Source organism: Saccostrea echinata, unplaced genomic scaffold, assembly GCF_033153115.1.
Source record: "Saccostrea echinata isolate AGI-Se365-2 ecotype Australia unplaced genomic scaffold, CSIRO_AGI_Sech_v1 ptg000040l, whole genome shotgun sequence".
Taxonomy (NCBI): domain Eukaryota; kingdom Metazoa; phylum Mollusca; class Bivalvia; order Ostreida; family Ostreidae; genus Saccostrea; species Saccostrea echinata.
Window position 1 is genome coordinate 211,900 of NW_026889789.1, and position 19,620 is coordinate 231,519.

Consider the following 19,620-nt stretch of genomic DNA (forward strand, 5'->3'; position numbering starts at 1 on the left):
ATACTGAACGCACAATATATCACGTGACTAAAACGTATCTTGAAATATTGTCGTATAAAGTTTCCAAAGTCACACATATTGGTCAAAGAAAATTAAATGCTTAGAAGTCACCAATTATTTGTCTGTAGACAGCATTTTAATATAGTTGTGGCTATGTTCTTTCACCAAAATTATAACGTTCACATTTCACTCGGAACCCCTCGCGTTTCTCATAAATCCGATTTCAGTCGTGCCGTTTCTGTTTCGCGCTGTAATACGGAAGCCTATTAGTGCCACGTAATATTTTTTTAATCGAAGATTCGGGAGTATATCATTTTTGCCCTGTCCGTCCGTCCGTCTGTCTGTCTGTTAATCTTTCTGTCTGTTTGTCCGCAAAAACTTTAACCTTGCCTATAACTTCTGATTGGTTGAGGCTATGGCTTTCATATTTCACATGTGTATTCCTTGTGACAAGACCTTTCTTTGGGTACCATCAAATTTGACCTTTTGACTTTGGAGTCTGATCCAGTTCTGCAAAATTTTACCCAACTTTAACCTTGGCCATCCTTGTGACACGACCTTCCATTGGATACCAACAACTTTGACCGTTTGACCATGACCTAGGAGTTTGACCTACTTTAAAAAAAACTTAAACCTTGGCCATAACTTTTGAACCGTAAAGACTAGGGCTTTCATACTTCACATATTTAATCCTTGTGACAAGACCTTCTTTTAGATACCAACAACTTTGACCCTTTGACCTTGACCTTGGAGTTTGACCTACTTTTAAAAACTTTAACCTTGGCCATAACTTTTGAACAGGTGGTGCTAGGGCTTTCATATTTTACAAGTGTATTTCTTGTGAAAAGACCTTACTTTGGGTACCAACATTATATTTGATTTGCATTTGAGAAAGTTTTAACCTTCGCTATAAGTTGCCATAAGGGGACATCAGTGTTTCACAAACACATCTTGTTTTAAGTTAGAAATTACACTTTTGAAGTTGGAAATTCCAACTTTAAAGCATAGGGGCTTGTCTTCCGGATTGCTAAATGTAAAATAAATTTAACAAATTTTTGAATCAACTTTAAATACACTTAAAAGTTGTTACAATAAAGATTCTGACACTTTCAGTCAAGAAAAACCACTTTTAAAAAACACTTACCACACCTATACATGTATACATAAACTCTATGTATATAACATTTAAGGAATGTTTTTAAGTTTTGTGTGAGATATTGGTGTGTAAATCACACAGACTTGTCACGTAGGCATATTTCATGAAGCGCGCTAATTACATGTCTTAGAAAGCCTGTAATTTGATTGTAATTTAATTGAAGAAAAAGTAAAAGTAATTGTAATTTAATTAATTACTTTTTAAAGTAATTGACCCCATCCCTGATTTATGACGTCATAGTACGATGCCGCGCCAAGCCAAAGTAAAACGGTTTAAAATAAATTAAATGAATTTTAAGTATTTAAACGCCAAAGTAATAGGGTTCACTAAAAATCGCAAAAATATATTGTACCACTAGCCATAATTTCTTAAGTGGTTGCCAGACTAACCCTTACCTCTCGGATGGGTGCAAGGCTAACCCTAATCTTTCGGATGAGTGCGAGGCTCACCTTAATCTCCTGGATGTTTGCAAGGCTAACCCTAATCGGTCGAAAAGTCTGCAACATCCTAGTTGGGAGAGAAACTAACCCTAATCAGTCAAACCTCTTCTGGGGTGCGAGACTAATACTATTCAATCGAATAGTGTACAAAGATTAACACTTAATGTCTTGGGTGGGTGTAGCCTATCCTATAATCAGTGTAATTGTGCACAAGGATTAACCCTTATCAGCCAAGTGGTGTGCAAGGACTAATCCTAATAACTCAGCTGAGTGCAAACATTAAGTAAAATCAGTCAAATTGTATTCGATGACTCAATGTCTCATCCTAAAATATTGGTTTTGAATTACGGACTACATGGCGTCGAGGATTGACGTCGGAATATTGTGACGTCATAAACGTTAATTGTTTCTCCGCACCATCGGACTTTGGCGTGTCAGACCATCGCACTTTACCGCATCATAGGAAACGTGACCATCGGACTTTGGCGTCCGCACAGACGTCTAACCATCGAGGTTTGGGGCAGACCATCGGACTTTGGCGAGACCATCGGACTTTGGCGTCACCATCGGACTTTGGAGTCCTACATATATATATATCCTTGTTTTTTTTTTTGTTTTTTTTTTTTTTTGTTTTTTTTTGTTTTTTTTTTAAATTTATATCTGAAACTATTGTAGGTTTATTTCAGCAAAATTTATACCAAGCTAATTGAATTTTATTGCGTGCTAATATAGCTAAAATATGTAAATGAATCATGTCTATAAAACGCATCCTTTACAGAAAAAACAACATTGTCACCAAACATATTTACACAATCCATTTCTTTATGCTTCTTTTTACCAAAGAATATTGTTTTGACTAGTATGTTTAGTATGAAAATTTTCATTTCAGGCCCCTCCCCCGGCATATGTTTTTACCAAAAGAATGAGGAACATCCCCCCCCCCCCCACACACACACACACGAACGATGATACGCCTCTGTAAATAATTAATTGTGGGTTTTTTCTTCTTCAGATTAGTATTGTAGAGATTGTTGTAATGGTTACACAATCTGTATCGTGAAACAATTTACATATATCTTCATAAATGGTTTCCGAAACTTTCCTTGTTTATGATTCGTTTCTTTTTTTGGGGGGGGGGGGGGGAGACAGAAACGAGAACCAGAAACGTGAAAAGAAATTCAGCATGTATTTACACGTACAATGTCACATCACGATCTCATAACTAGATGTTCAGACTAATTTGAATCAACCAAACTTTAACAGAAAACTATATTGTAGGACTGTGATGTGAAAACTTTAATGCATGATATTCTATAAAAATCGAATAATTATATTAATTGTGTGTGTGTGGTACAATACAGTTTACTATTTTTTTTTCACGGTACATATTCTTGTATGAATAAAATAATTCTGATCTTGCAAGATTTGTGTATTTTAGTATTAGAGCACTGAGCATGCTGAGTTACTGAAAATATACGTTCAGGCTACTGGAGTAAAATATTTCAGTTCTTCCCATCTTATGGCCAATTAAAGGTTATCTCTTTTAAATGTGATATTACTATATACTTTGATGTAGATTATTAAACGAATCAAACTTATATCTTATTTTTCCATTTTCATTATTTATCAAATGTTAACTTTATGTGTAATGATATAATCTATAAAAGTAAACACCATGAATATTGCAGCTATATAGTTTTTCCCGGCAGGTGTGCTCTTGGACACATACGTAAATTTCAAAATTACATAAAATCATATATTTAACTTAAAAAAAAAATTATTTGTTTTACATACATCAACTACATCGTATATAAAAGTAATTCTTAGTCTTCTAAGACGAACGGAAAATATTACTCATATATAAGTATTGTGAAGTAAGAGTTATCTCCTTTAATACTACTGCAAACTCTTGTGTAGATTTTATTAAATCATATATTTCTTTCTTTCTTTTTTTTTTTGTTTTGTTTTTTAGTTAAATGTCAACCAGATACTTTATTAAAGTAATACATTATATAAAATAATACGTCATTAGCGAAACAACACCGCGGGTGTGTAGATTTTCTCGGTAGGCGTGCTCTACAATGTATGCATTACTAGAATACGAATAAAAACTCCAAATTATCCTTTTAAAATTATTTTTGTTTGGTAAAACATCAACTACATGGTCTGTAAAAGTAATATATCTAACAAAATACAAATTAATTCGATAAATAACACGGCAGGCGTATAGATTTTCTCGGCAGGCGTATTTTCCCCTGGCAGGCGTATTTTAGTATGACCGCTACCCGCGTAGCCAATGATCAAAAGACAACATTTCCCGCTCGAAAGAGAGCGATTTTCGAAAATTTGTATCATCAATGGGTAAATATTTGGAAATTTTCTCAAAAATTGCACATAAAAGCTTATGAATTGTCGTTGCATATACATGTATACATTGCATTGAATTGAAAAATCTATGGTACTGAAATTCTGGGAGATCCACCAATCTGATTAAAATACAGATCTCTTCATAGCGCAAAGCGCTTTGCGCTATGAAGAGATCTGTATTTTAATCAGATTGGGAGATCCACTTGCTCATAACACGTGGTATTGTTGGCCCATTTGTTTACTTGTGTGATTGTGGTAAAACGAGTGGTAAAACATAGCATGCGGTATATCTAGTCTTCCCGACGCCCGACTGTCCCTGATTTCGTTTTGTTTTTTATTGATTTCTTTATTATCGGTGCACAGGATTTCTTCAAAATTTTCAGACACATTTTCTAGCTTGAATCCAATTCCCAAATGCATAAAAATTTTCAAAATTACCAGGTCCAGCATAATCTCTTGATTTAGCTATATAACTTGAAATAGCTATATAGCTTTATTAAGCTATTCAAAATAGCTTGATAAAGCTATTTATATGCAGTTTTTCAGGAAAATGTTTTTTGTAAGAAATAGACAAAAAGTGGCATGTATTTGACTATTCATATATGTACTATGGGCTATCAAGACAACATGCAAAATCAAAGATAATACTGTTCTAATATTGCAGCATATGAATACTTTTACTTTTAAGCAAAAGATGAATTTCCATTGTTTGGGTAACTGTACACTGCCTTGTGTGCATTGAGGCATGGATAAGTATGACTGCCTCTCATTGTACTGAATTATTACCAGTCACTTATCTTGTTGACCATAATTGGCCTCCTTTAAAATTTCATTGAAGAAGTAATTAACTGTATCAATATTGCTTTACATAGCCCCAAGACTTTTAGAACTTTGAGTACAAAGTCTCTTAAGGAGACGTAATTTGATGAGTGATTTTTACATGCATTATTTTCAGAAGAGTTCAAGGTTGAATATTATCACTACACCAAGGTGCTACTTTTTATGCATGCTGAGAAAATATCACATTTAAGAAAAAGGTGTGATAAAATAGCTAAATCAAGCTATTCTGAATAGCTTAATAAAGCTATATAGCTAAATCAAGCTATATAGCTAAATCAAGAGATTGTGCTGGACCTGATTACATTTGATTTATGTTGTAATAGCTAGCATTTTCACTTGCCCAAAAGCTGTAAATCAAGTCCTGTGTTTTAAATGCAAAATCCGAAAACGGACATTGATACCAAGAACTGAGATTTTCAGCATGATTTATAATAACTGCAATAATGTACAGCAATGCAAATTTAAAATATAATGAATTAAGAATGAAAATTTATATGAATGCCAATAAATATAAGCATGGCATTGCATAAAAAGCGCATATTTTCAGTTTTATGTCGTAGAACTCGTAGCCACAGTATCATAATTATACACAAGTGTGTGTTACATGGACTTGGTTCTACTTAAGAGCCCCCCCTTTTTTTACAATAAAAGTGAATTTTTAGGATTTGATCTATGGATTACTTTTTTAGCTCACCTCGACGAAGTCGAGATGAGCTTATGCTATACCCCTGGCGTCGGCGTTAGCGTTGGCGTCCCGGTTAAAGTTTTAGGAGCAAATCCCATTCCCAAGTAACTATTAGCCCTACCTGGACCAAACTTGCATGGATGATTGCTTCTAGGGATGGACACTACCACACTTGCTTCGGATGCTGGATCTGACCTAGATTTTCCAAATGAGTGACCAGGTTAAAGTTTTTGGAGCAGATCCATTCCCAAGTAACTATAAACCCTACCTGGACCAGACTTGCATGGATGATGCATCTAGGGATGGACACTACCACACTTGCTTAGGATGCTGGATCTGACCTCGATTTTCCAGATGAGTGACCAGGTTAAAGTTTTTGGAGCAGGTCCATTCCCAAGTATCTATAAGCCCTACCTGGACCAAACTTGCATGGATGATGCATCTAGGGATGGACACTACCACACTTGCTTAGGATGCTTGATCTGACCTAGATTTTCCAGATGAGTGATCAGGTTAAATTTTTTGGAGCAGGTCCATTTTCTGGTAAGTATAAGCCCTACCTTGACCAAACTTGCATGGATGATGCATCCAAAGGATGGACACTACCTCACTTGCTTCGAATGCTGGATCTGAGCTAGATTTTCCACATGTGAGACCAGGTTTAGATTTTGGAGCAGTCCCGTTACCAAGTAACTTTAAGCCCTACCTGGACCAAACTTTCATGGATGATGCATCTAGGGGTGGACACTAACCAACCTGCTTCGGATGGTGGATCTGACCTAGATTTTCTACATGAGTGAATTTTAGCCATATTTTAACCAAATTAGCATGGATGATGTATCTAGGGATGGACACTACCAGACTTGCTTTGGATTCTGAATCTGACTTACATTATCCAGATGAGTGACCAGGGTAATTTTTTTTGGTGTAGCTATATATATAATATTATGGCCTGTTATGATTAAATTTGCATAGATGGTGCATCTAAGGATGAAAACTTCCAGACTTGCTCTGGATGTTGGAACTGACCAAAATTTTCTTGATTACTAAACAGGTTAAAAGTTTTTTGAGCAAGTCTATTTCCAAGTAACTACAAGTCCTACTTAAACCAAACTTGCAAGGATATTGAGGGCTCAACATTAACGTTTGTCCACTTGTCCGGCACCAGTGAAAAAAAAAATACAGACAAGTGAATATTGCTGGGCACTTGTCCAATTGGACAAGTGCATTTTTATGTAAAGAAGACTCTAAATATTTAAAAGAACGACTGTTAAAATTTTACCGGTACTTTAAGACGGAAACAGTACATAAAAACTGAACTTCAATCCCGATATAGATCGCTATGTGATTGAGTACACTTGAATGGGATTGAAGTTCACTAATTGCATACTACTGCAAAGGCATGGAACTGACGAAGTTCGGATTCTGTTTTATGTTGACAGCATTTGTGTTGTCAGGACAGAAAGTCTGGATAAAATTTTGTTTTATGTGTTTGTTGTATTTGTAAATAACATCATGCACATGTAATGTATTAGTACTTTATTTTTAGTTTTTCAGTTTACAGTTACTGTATTAGATCTTTATTGAAAATTTTTCGGACAAGTGAAGTTGAAGTTCGGACAAGTAAATGTCTTGGTCACTTGTCCGAATGGAAAAGTAGGAAAAAAAGTTAATGTCGAGCCCTGATATTGATCTTGGGATGTTCCCTAACTTGAAAAAAATATGATGTGAAATTTGCCTTACTTATAGATAACATTCGTCAAGGTGAGCTTCGTAATCTTTGATTACCCCTATGTTTTATATAAAAATTTATGTAATTTGTATCATTGTTTTAATATATATATATATATATATATATATATATATATATATATATATATATATATATATATAGAGTAGGATAAAACGTACGTACTTTAATACATCTGAAGAGATACATTTATGTATTAAATTACATGTTATCTAGAGCCTAAATTGAACATGTTGAATATTGATTCAAATATTGCTATTAATCATAATATCACATAGAAAAAAAAAACAGTCTATTTGATTTTAGTATCTTTGATTTGTAATAGATAGTTTTCATACGACATATTTTCTCTCCGAGTTATTTCCCCTGGCTGCCATCTTGGTGGTCAAGCTGGTTATTTTTCCTCTTTGTCTTACCAAATTTAAGAGGATGTAGCAGAAATATTTTGTAGAAAATCTTTATGGAATAAAGATTATGAAAAAAGGAGGCTTTAACAAATTAATATTTTTTAGAAAAACAATGCTTCCTACCCCACAATGGCCAGTATAAAAAAAGTAAAAAGTTGGTTGAATATACCTAGCACATTCCCAAATGACGATTTGAAAACAGGGCTATAAAATTATTTTCAACTGAGAAACTACATAGTCCAGAACCAACCTAGATCTAAAATCATGAAATTCTCCCACAGATAAATTTAGGGGACTAATTTTAAGGAAACTTCTTCCTCAAAATTGTTCAATAAAATCCTCTCTTTTTTTAAAAAAAATTAATGTGTATTTATTTAATGAAAAATGTGAAGATAAGGAACAGTGATCAATCTCCAAGTACCTACAAACAGTGGAAATCTGTGAACACTACTGCATGTCAATTCAGCGATCAATATCCTGGCTGTGTGATTGCCAGGGAACAGCAGTCAGCACCAATTTTAATACCACTAACTCGTCTGTATTCACAGTATGAATTTTATGTTTTGACAATAAAAAAAAGTCTTAAAATCCATTCAACTTTTTTGACGACATCGATAGGCTAGCTACCATGTTTTACTACTTCTGTATATTTTAACAACATGTTAATCATGCCATTGGTAAAATTCTAAAGGAGTTCCAACCGAGTATTCGGTGTAGTGGTCAACAGCAGTGATAATAGGTGCTTTGCTGTAATTCATGATACTTTAAAATTGATGACACAAAAGACATTTCAGTATATGATGTATATTTGTTAAAAGCACTTGTCTGCGGGCAGGCACCACTTATCAAATAACTTGCCCAAAAAACAAAATTGGTTGTCCCTGGCATTGGGCAATGCTATTTGTCTAGCCCTGGAAAACATAAACAGTTCATTTTAATACATCTATTTCATTTTTCATATATATACAATTTATTAACATTAATCTATTTTATTGAGAAGAATAAATGTCAATTAATTCACTTATTTCATTATTTTTGTTTTCTATTTCTTTAATCCTTACAATAACATACTCAACAAGTATTAGCTTTCCTAAAAAGCTTGTCTGACGTGAGCAAATTTATTATACGCAAAGAATCCAAAAAAGTTAAGGACATACGCAACGTAGTTTTAACTTTATTATCTTTTTTTCAGGAGTTGAAGAGTTCCGATACTTAAAGGAACTGTGTGCTAGATTTTAATGTCTATATATGCGGTTGTACAGTTCTTCTAAAACAAGTTTGGATAAACAAAACATCTAGAATATATGTTTAGTATTTTTTGTATATTTTTCTTTGAATTATGCAAGAATTATTTTCATCAATTGATATCTTTTCAAAACCCCTGGTAATGCATGCTGATTTTTTGTCTATGAACATCTGATGGCACTATAATCTTAAATTAAGAATATCTTGAAAAATTATCAGTAGGTAAGGTACGTTGCGTATGTCCTTAAATCCAGTGTATCAACATGACCCCGAGTGAAGAAATGAATTCTTTTTTCCCCAAGAAACAAGAAAAGTTCAATTTAGTGGCATAAATTAAAACTTTGACATGAATTTATACTGTATCCACTATTTGTAATTTTTTTCATGGCGGTAGGAACTGGGGGTTGGGATGGGGTTGCCGATTTATGCATAACTACTTTATGCTGGTGTTTCAATCATGTAAAACTTTTTTCAGCTTGAAAAGACATTTTTCTTCCATAGTGCACACCCTAAACTGAAAATATTTGGTTGTTCACCCCATTTTTCTTTGATAGGGCACACCCTAAACTGAAAATTTTTGGTTGGGGGGGTAATCATTACCTCGGCTACAAATGTGCAATTTACAATTTGCAGTTTCTATTTATTGTCTAAGTTATAATTGTACATTTTTTGCATGGCATTTGAAATTTTGGCTGCCGGCGGGGGCATTCATGGTGTTACGACACATCTAGTTTTCATATACATGCTGTCAAACTTGGTTATTTACAACTTGATGGGACCAAAAAATACTTCGAGATATCTGTGGGTTATAGATATCAAGGGTAAAACACTTAATGAAAAAGTAAAAGAAAAAGTAGTTGTGATTTGGAAAATCACCTAAACATATCCATGGATTTGAGATATTGTTGTTTTGGATAAGAAGTTCAACCGTACATGTATTACAGTTGAATGAGAAATTTATATATTTGATCACTCCTACATATTCATTAAAATAACCCCATACATGTACATCTACAGGATAAAAAAAATGAATTCAATATTAATATAGAGTTTCTGGTACTGAAATTTGCACTCTTTAAATACTTAAAAATTAATCAACTTGAATGGCTGATAAAAAAAAAAAAGAAGCAATATATTATATATTTAATATAATTTCAGACTGGAATTGGAAGTAAAAAAGAATTACACAATGGAGATGCTGAATTTGAAGTTGCTGAGAATTCTGATTTTGTATGAAGCAGCAATTTTGGTAAGACTTCAACTGAAGACATGATACATACAATTACAACTTGGAATGATATTTATAGCTTTTATTGATTGTATTCAGTCAGGGGGGAGACTGAAATCATTTTGAAAAATGATGAAATTTAATTTTGATTTTATGACTTAAACTTGTCATTTTCAAGAAAATTATGAAAAACAGTCCTAAAATGTAGAGTGTTTCAAAATTTTATTCTTGCATATATAGATATAGATATATACCTGGTCCCAGGATCATGAAACAGACTTAGACTTAAGTCAATTTTTCAATCGCTTGCAAAATGTTTATTAATTACTAATTTAATCTCTAAATTTGCAGATAACAACAATTTTGTAAAGCAATATTGAAATACATTTTAATTTTATACTACTTGAACCCTACAAAAATTTAGTGTAACATAAAGATTTTGACTTAAGCTTAAGATGTTTCATGATCCTGGGCCCTGTATATATATATTTTTTTACTGAAGGTTATCTACCACAATCCCCAAAATTAGTGAAAGTGTTGTCTGGCTTATAAATTGTATGCCAATTAATCATCTCTTGAAAATCAGCTGTGGCCAAAATTTGGCAATCGACATTATCTTCTTTTAATTATCCAGTATAAATATTCTGATGATCATTCTCAGGTGAATGCTGCCGACTCTTGTAAAGCCTCTAGAGGGACTGTGGCCAGAGTCGGCAAATGTCCCGAGAATGAAGCTGAATGGATGGAGGCAGCCAAAAGAAAGAATTGTTCATCCCTTGCTGGACTGTGTCCAGAGCCTGACAGATTTGTGTATCATTGTGTATTGAACTTCTTTCTCAATGAAACTCTTGAAGTGTGTGCTTATGGAAGGAGAATCCTTCTAGGTTTGTACTGCAAAATATTTCTGATCATTGTAAGCACCAGCCCATTCTTCCAAACTCAGAGATAGACATTAATGGTGAATGTCCAATTGCCCGGGCCAAGTAAATCTCTGCTAGGGCAAGGGAACTTAGTAGCAATGAACTTGTCCGATCAGACAAGTAAATAATTCTTATAGAAACACATATTCTTTAATTATATTACATAAATAATTCAAAAATGCATTCTACAGGGTTACTCTCCATTAATAACTCTGCTAAACAAATTAAAAGTATATTTGTAGCAATTAAAAATTTAAAAATAGAGCAAAGAATCCTAGCGGAAATGACATTGTCTAGAACGATTCCTTGAAACAATATGTAATAATATATTAGCAAATGTTAATTAACTTTTATAGTTCCATTCCTCTTTCTAGGGTTACAGAAATCAAAGTAATGAATTTATTTTTCTAAATTTCAGTTTTACCTTTGGATAATCCAAAGTTTGTTTTCACTTGCCCAAGGGGCAAGTTGATATGAAAGTTAATGTCCCTGCAACCTTCAATAGGTTTGTTCTGTCCCCTTTGTAATCGTAGCATTTTACATTTTATGTGGCTATAAAGAGTCAGCTATGTGTATATGACTGAATATCTTGACTAATAGAAAACCTTTGGAAAACTTTACACACTGTTGAAAAGGATATCATGTTAGTTCACATTATTTTATACAGGTATTTTAAATTACTGGTAGATTTTAACTGTTTATCTGATGAAGTTACATTGGAGAAATCAACTTATTTTATAAATGCAAGATTTCAGAATACACAAATTATACTATACATACCATACATACATGTATCTTGATTTTAGGGAGATGTACAGAGTACAGCATTCTAGGAAATCTGATCCAGGAGAGTAGGGTAGACTGTAAAATGTTTCTCAGGCCCTGTCCTGTTATATATCCATCCACTGAGGCATACAAATGTAAGTTTGTTACACACCACCCCAAGATCTTTTTCTTTACTCTTTGGTATCTAGTAGGGGTGGGATGATACACAGATCTTGCGATACGATACATATAACACGATACAATACGTATCTCGATATTATGATAAAGTATAAAACTATTTTTAAAAAAAATTCATTTTTTTTCTTGACAATAAATCAACAAATTATTCTATATCAAATCATATGTGATATGAAATTAATACATGAAGTTCATAAATTTTATTGACTAAATATTTGCAAGAACAATATTACTTGTACTTATTGCCAAATGTCTATAAACAAGTTGTTTAGAAATAGCTGTGTAGTTCATCAAGAACACTGACTAAAAATTCATTTAAAAAAACATCACATGTACATTTATTATTAATTGCTGAAAGTCTGTAACCAAGTTGAATTCACCACCAACAACAAAAAATTGATCCACGATTTGTTTCTAAATTTCAAATTCTTGAAACAGAGAATCCATGCTTTGTCATGAGCTGTTAAAGTCAGATGGACTATCATATTAATAATATCAACTGTTGTGGTAACGATACTTTCTGTATATCACACGCTTTAGCGGCTTTACATACTGAACTTTTCTTGATACTGAACTTTTCTTGCCCCATCTTCCGAGGAGGCTTAAAAGTGAAAATGTTTTACCCCTTATCTACGACTTATAAGTTCTAAAGCGTGTTGTCAATATCAATATCATCTCTTCTCTTTGTACAAGCCGCCATTTTCCAAGTACAACTACTTTCATTTTCAATTTTTTGATAGGTCGTTCGTGTATCGTTTCGTACAGATATTTTAGTGCATGTATCGTAAACCGTATCTTAGAAGAAAATATCGGTATGTATCGGTGTATCGGTATATCGTCCCACCCCTAGTATCTAGCACATGTCTAGCAGGCAAACCGTTTGCAAGCTTATATAAATGAGTATACTCAACCGTTTTTCCATACAGAATTTTGAAATTCTTGTCTTTGGGTCCTTTTTTTTCTAAAGGACATGTTACAGGTACACAAATGCAGCTTTTGTAAAACTCCATAATGTGAGTACAAGTTAGTTGGGTATTGTGTTCTGTTCACACTGGGAGAGGATCATTTAAGTTAAATTTAAGTTACTAAATATTAAATATGAACTGTGTTCTTTCTAAAAATTTTCAATGTAAATTAATTAATTCCAGTTATTTCACATTGTATCAAACTACTTCATATTACTTCTGTGTGAATGCCAAGCAAAGCTAATTTGAATTAAAATTTTGCATAAAAATTTTAAGTGTCCTGCCAAATGTCAGTGGTCATTATTAAATATGCTATTTTTGAAAGGAGAAAAAAACAAAACAAAATAATTATATTAACATGATTAAACTGCTAAAAATTTGAAAAACATATAAACAGATGTAAGGATTGGAATTAACGTTTTCTCCTACAGGCTTATTTCAGCTTATGGAAATGAAATTCACAAGTTAAGCTAAGATGAAAATCTACATCTAAAATTTAATGAATGAATCAGTGCTTTTTCCATGCTTTTATTAATCAGTTGCTATCTCATGTACATCACCATCTCCAGTGTGCAGTGGAAATTAGACTATAGTATACATCAGAAAAACCAACAGATCAGTGTCTACCTGAACTGCAGACAGCTCGACTGGAACTTGGAAGAATTATTGTTACCATCAGACTCACTGCATTTTCTTGAATTAAAAAATAGTATATAACCATGATTTGTAAAACATTATTTGTTTGATGCTGAATTTTTGAATGAATATAAAAGAAAACAAAAAGTTATTTGAATTGGTTGTTTGACAGAAGCATTTGTGTGATTCATTCTGTAAAAAAATGACAAATTCTGTATAATCAAAATATCAAAAAAGATACATGTACAAAACTGATCTTAATAGTTTTCAAATCACCACTTTCTAAGATTTTAAGTGTCCATGAATTTCACTAATATTTTTCAAATTAACTGGCATTTACTTGCTAATTCAGTGTGCGCCAAAAGCACTAGCCTGATGCGCTGGAACACTATAGTAAAAAATTTGGTCAGGCTAGTACAATGTTTGTCGAAACTAGCCCGATTAGCCAATCAGATTAGTGGAATTTTCATTGATATATGCCTATTTTTATCAGTATTGTTAAAATTGTTAGTGAGATTTTTGTCTTAAAAATTAATAGTATATACAACTTTATCAATGATTTTCGTATGATTTTCGTATCCCAGTTGATGTCTTTCTGTCCATGCTTTGTTTGGTATTTATAGTTTATTGTTCCTGTTAGATCACTATGTTAAATTGCTGAAGAATTTGAACAAGGGAAGGGTTCAAGGAAAAAAGTTGCAGAGACTAGCTGCCACTATTTAAAGTTAAGAAACAGCAAAGATTTCAAAAAAAATCTTAGGACTGAAATGAAACTGTCATTTAATTTTTCACACTTTTCAAAGGACTAGGAGGGGAGGGGGGCTAGTCCAATTGGGCTAACACTGAAAGAAAAATTTGCACACATGGCTTATTTCAATCACTTAATACTGCTCTGCATGTGTGACTTCAAAGCAAAAATATTCATGGATTTCTTTGCAACAATTTCACCTAAATTAGGAGATTATCATAAAAAATGGAAACCAAAATAAATACCATGAAAAGTAAACTAATTAACATGATAAATGTACACAACATCCTTAAAAAAAATTATTTATAAATAATTTGGAAATGCATACAAATGTAAATTTGATGTGCATTTAGTAAATTATGGTGATATTTAATTTGCCTTAGTTTAATTTGCACCATTTTTACTTTTTGATTTATTTTAATCATAATGTGATATAAAATCTATTACAAGCATTCATATAAAAAGCACAAATTTTTCATAATAATTAAAATAGGACTTCCTTTTTCTGCACCAAGTGCATACTGTGGGGATCTAAGAAGTCTGATTTGAATTAGATTGGCAATAATTTACACTTAACTCTCACCAAAAATGTAAAATTCATAGCCCATGGTTTAGGCCCAAGAATGGGGCTTAATTTGGCATATATTGATAATACATTACTTGTCTGATAATCTTCAAGAATATAATTGTCAGTTTAACATCCAAATGTAGCTGTCAAACTGTAAGAACAATGACACAGAGTTCTTAGCTCTTATCAAAATTATAAAATTTTGTGTAATAGCCATGTATTTTATAGTTAACATTTGTCCAATACTTTGTCTCAGTTTTATATCTTCATTTGGAAAACTGAACGACTGCATTATTTGTAAAATTTAACATTAATATAATGAATTTTCTGATTGTAGACCAGGGCTGCTATAATTTAGTTCAGAGACCAACAACAAGTCAGCCATTAACGACTAGGCATTTGTTTCTGTCAACAACAGGACTACACTTTATTGGTAAAGAAGCAACAGAGGGGATTCCATCGACAACCTCATCAGGAGACTCTTTCACTTCAGACAACATAACAGAAAGGTTTATATTGATTACAAGAGGGTAGTGGTTTTAATGATCCATAAACATTTCAATAAGATGCATATCTTGATACTATGCTTCTATCTCATTTAAGGAGGTTCAATTTTGTGCATTTGAGCAGATTTTTGTCTGGAACTGTATATCTAAAATTCTGCATCATATTTTAGCTGAAAATAAATATGGATTCTACAGTGCCAAATAAACTACATTCAATTTAAAATCTACAATTAAATTCAATACAAGAGGCATTAAGTAAAGGACTATATTTTGTGATGGAAGTTTTTTATACCCCCCGCAAACGAAGTTTAGGGGGGGTATATTGGAATCAGCTTGTCCGTCTGTCTGTCTGTCCGTCTGTCTGTAGACGAGATTTTGTCCGGACCATTTCTTGGAAACTGTTGCAAGGATTTGTCTGAAAATTTGTACACTTATTATTCGCCATATGAAGGTGTGCACCTGGTATTTTCATCATGATTGGATAATTTTTTTGCATTTTACAGGTGTTTTTTTCATTTTTATTATATGGTTTTGTCCGGATCTGTTTCCAGAGACTATTGCATAGATTTGTATGAAAATTTGTACACTTATTATTTACCATATGAAGATGTGCACCTGGTATTTTCAACATTATTTGATAATTTTTCTGCATTTTACAGTTTTTTTTTTCATTTTTATTGACTTAGTCATTTCGGGTACATGTCTAAGGTTTGAGACATAGAATCTAGAACATCTGTACAAAAATGTGAATTACAGCTTAAAACAACTCATTAGAACTAAAAAAAATCACAAAGTATTAAAAACAGTTTTTACATTACACAGTAGACAGTGTAAATCCATTTGTCCCTTGGGAGTAATGAGTGGACATGCATCCAGTTAAAGATTAATTAATGAGTTCAGTGTGGGAAGCTGTTAGGACATCTCTGATCAAGCAGGTCTTATCTATATCTCCTGGGAATTGGGCAGAAAGAAATAAAGATCTCTGTTGTCTAAGTCTCTTAATTGTAATTTATGTCTGTCAAAATACATAGTTACTGGAACCAGCCTTTTATTTTTAAAATTAGTTTGATATAAAGGTATTAAGATCAATTTGATTTTGTATAATTGATATTTTTTTTTCAACAATCAATTTGCAGTGTCATGTCTCACAAAGATGACAGATAGTTGCAAACTATTTTTTCAATGTAATAAAAAACACTGTAATTATTAGTATTGATGTTTTATTAGCCTGCACCTTAGTTTCATTCATTAAAAAAAATATGAGTAATTAAATTTTCACTCGAAATGTTTAAGCAAATTGTGAACACCTCTCACATCTAGAAAACATTAGTGATTTGGTACCTTCTCTGAAAAACACAGCGGGGGGTATTTGTCCCTTTTGGACAGTTCTAGTTTTTTTAAAGTATTTACAGTACTGTTAAGTTTGGATGCCTATTTTACCATGCATGCTGCACACAGAATTGTGTAGTGAGATATAATTTGCTGATCCCAAAATACATACGGAATTAACCAAAATGAATCATATTATCATACTGTGAGAAATACTTTGACAAATATAGCAAATATATATAGTAAAATTAAAGTAAAAGCTTAACCCCAAGTTAAGCTGAAAATGAATTTACATCATAAATACCCACTTAACATGAACATGTATGAATTTTTTTTTTAATGTGAAGTTTCTGGGGAAAATTTTCAAGTCTCTTTTTTTTTCTTTTTTTTTTTTTTTACATTTTACACAATGATTTATATCTATATAAATCAATGAATCTATAAATCATTCATTGTGTTAAGAGTCTGTATTAGCATATCTGATAATGATTTTTTAAAATGTTTATTTGATTTCATTTTTTTTTAGATCAGGCAGTGAAGATTCAGTACCATGTTGTGGTATTGCTGAGGTAGTTGTGATAGTTGTATCTCTGATTCTTTCATTGACAATATTTGTTGCATTCCTTGTGGTCTACCTTTGGAGAAAAAGACAAAAAAGAAAGTACAGCCACAAGCAAAATGGTACGTGTATACAGCAAAAATTGGTAATTTATACTGAATTTCAAGGGACCAAGGAAAAAAAAACTTGTTACCTTAATTTGTTACATTTTTAGCTCTTCTGAGCCAGAGGCTCAAAGAGCTAATGCTATGGCCATTTGTGCGATGTGCGTAAACTTTTTAGAATATTGGCCATAACTCAAGAACCCCTTGGCCAATTATTGTCAAATTTGTCACAGGGTATCCTTGGCCCAAGGGCTCCCGTTTATACTAAAACTAGGGCTGTGACCCTTAAACAAGGGGAGATAATTAGGAAAATAGAAACAAAAGTACTGGTTGCTAAAAAATCTTCTCAAGAATCACTGGGCAGATTATCACCAAACTTACACAAAAGGATGAAGATATGTTGTACATTAGAAATTTTACAAGGCATCACCCTGGGACAAAGGACGTGGTCTCAAGGTCACTTCAAAGTTGACCAAAAACTACATTTTATTAAAATGTTGATATTTTGTTTACTATAAGGACTAGGATCATCAAATCTTGTCAGTTGATGCATCAAAGGACCTCATATCATGTTGACTCAAAAGTAGGTCACGGTGACCTACTTTTTAAATTTTGCAGCCGTTATTTTTCAAAATGATTTAGAGGCATATTTTGAACAATTTAAGGCCAATGATCATCAAACTTTGTCAGTTGATGTATCTTGGGTCCTCGGAGTACATCGACTAAAAAGTAGGTCACCTTGACCTACTTTTTAGCTCACCTGAGCTGAAAGCTCAAGTGAGCTTTTCTGATCACATTTTGTCTGTAGTCCGTCTGTCTGTCCGTCTGTAAACTTTTCACATTTTCGACTTCTTCTCCAGAACCACTGGGCCAATTTCAACCAAACTTGCCACAAAGTATCCTTGTGTAAAGGGAATTCAAGTTTGTTCAAATGAAAGGCCATGCCCTCATTCAGGGGGAGATAATCCAGAAATAGTGAAAATTTGGTGGCATGTTTTAAAAATCTTCTTCTCAAGAACCATTGGGCAAAAAAGTTGAAACTTTTAGGAAACCATTTTTACATAGTGTAGATTCAAGTTTATTCAAATGATGACCCCCGGGGGTAGGGTGGGGCCACAATGGGGGATCAAAGTTCTACATAGGAATATGTAGGAAAAAATCTTTAAAAATCTTCTTCTCAAGAACGGAAAAGCCATGATTAGTCATATTGAAATAAAAGCATCCTCAGGTAGTGTAGATTCAAGTTTGTTCAAATCATGACCCCTGGGGGTAGGGTGGGGTCACAATGGGGGATCAAAGTTTTACATAGGATGATAGGAATATATAGGGAAAAATCTTTAAAAATCTTCTTCTCAAGAACGGAAAAGCTATGATTAGTCATATTGATATAGAAGTATCCTAAGGTAGTGTAGATTCAAGTTTGTTCAAATCATGACCCCTTGGGGTAGGGTGGGGTCACAATTGGGGATCAAATTTTAATATAGGAATATATAGGAAAAAATCTTCAAAAATCTTCTTCCCAAGAACAGCAAAGCCATGATTAGTCATATTGATATAGAAGCATCATCAGGTAGTGTAGATTTAAGTTTGTTCAATTCATGACCCCCGGGGGGTAGGGTGGAGTCACAATGGGGGATCAAAGTTTTAGTTAGGAATATATAGGAAAAAATCTTTAAAAATCTTCTTCTCAAGAACAGCAAAGACTTGTTTAGTCACATTTATATGGAAGCATTCTCAGGTAGTGTAGATTCAAGTTTCTCCAAATAATGACCCCCCCCCCCCCCTGCAGTGGTAGGGTGGGGCCACAATGGGGGATCAAAGTTCTGCATAGGAATATATAGGCAAAAATATTCTTCTCAATAACGGAAATGCCATGTTTAGTCATATTGTTATGGAAGCATCCTCAGGTAGTGTAGATTCAAGTTTGTTCAAATGATGACCCCCTGGGGTAGGGAGGGGCCACAATGGGGAATAAAATATTTACAAAGGAATGTATAGGAAAAAATCTTCTTAAGAACAGAAAAGCCATGTTTAGTCATATTGATAAAGAAGCATCCTCAGGTAGTGTAGATTATAGTTTGTTCAAATGATGAAGGAAGGGGGGGGGGGGGGGTATGGAGGGGCCACAATGGGGGATCAAATTTTTATAAAGGAATATATAGGAAAAAATCTTTAAAAATCTTCTGCTCAAGAACAGCAAAAGC

General features: G+C 33.1%; 1 protein-coding gene across 1 annotated transcript; it reads left to right on the forward strand.

The window, feature by feature from the left end:
* Nucleotides 1-10,052: 10,052 nt before the first annotated feature.
* LOC133200467 (uncharacterized) lies at nt 10,053-18,392 on the forward strand. Its single transcript, XM_061336258.1, has 6 exons — nt 10,053-10,139; nt 10,753-11,002; nt 11,845-11,958; nt 15,256-15,427; nt 17,280-17,434; nt 18,355-18,392. Exons 1-6 carry the CDS (start codon nt 10,080-10,082, stop codon nt 18,390-18,392), a joined length of 789 nt encoding a protein of 262 aa, XP_061192242.1. The 5' UTR covers nt 10,053-10,079.
* The last annotated feature ends 1,228 nt before the right edge of the window (nt 18,393-19,620 follow it).

Bases quoted from the DNA above. Each gene is read 5' to 3' on its own strand.
- LOC133200467 (XM_061336258.1), top strand. From the start codon at position 10,080: ATGGAGATGCTGAATTTGAAGTTGCTGAGAATTCTGATTTTGTATGAA. The intron at 10,140-10,752 runs GTAAGACTTCAA...TTAATTATCCAG, and splicing joins TGTATGAAGCAGCAATTTTG to TATAAATATTCTGATGATCA. The intron at 17,435-18,354 runs GTACGTGTATAC...TTCAAATGAAAG, and splicing joins GTACAGCCACAAGCAAAATG to GCCATGCCCTCATTCAGGGG.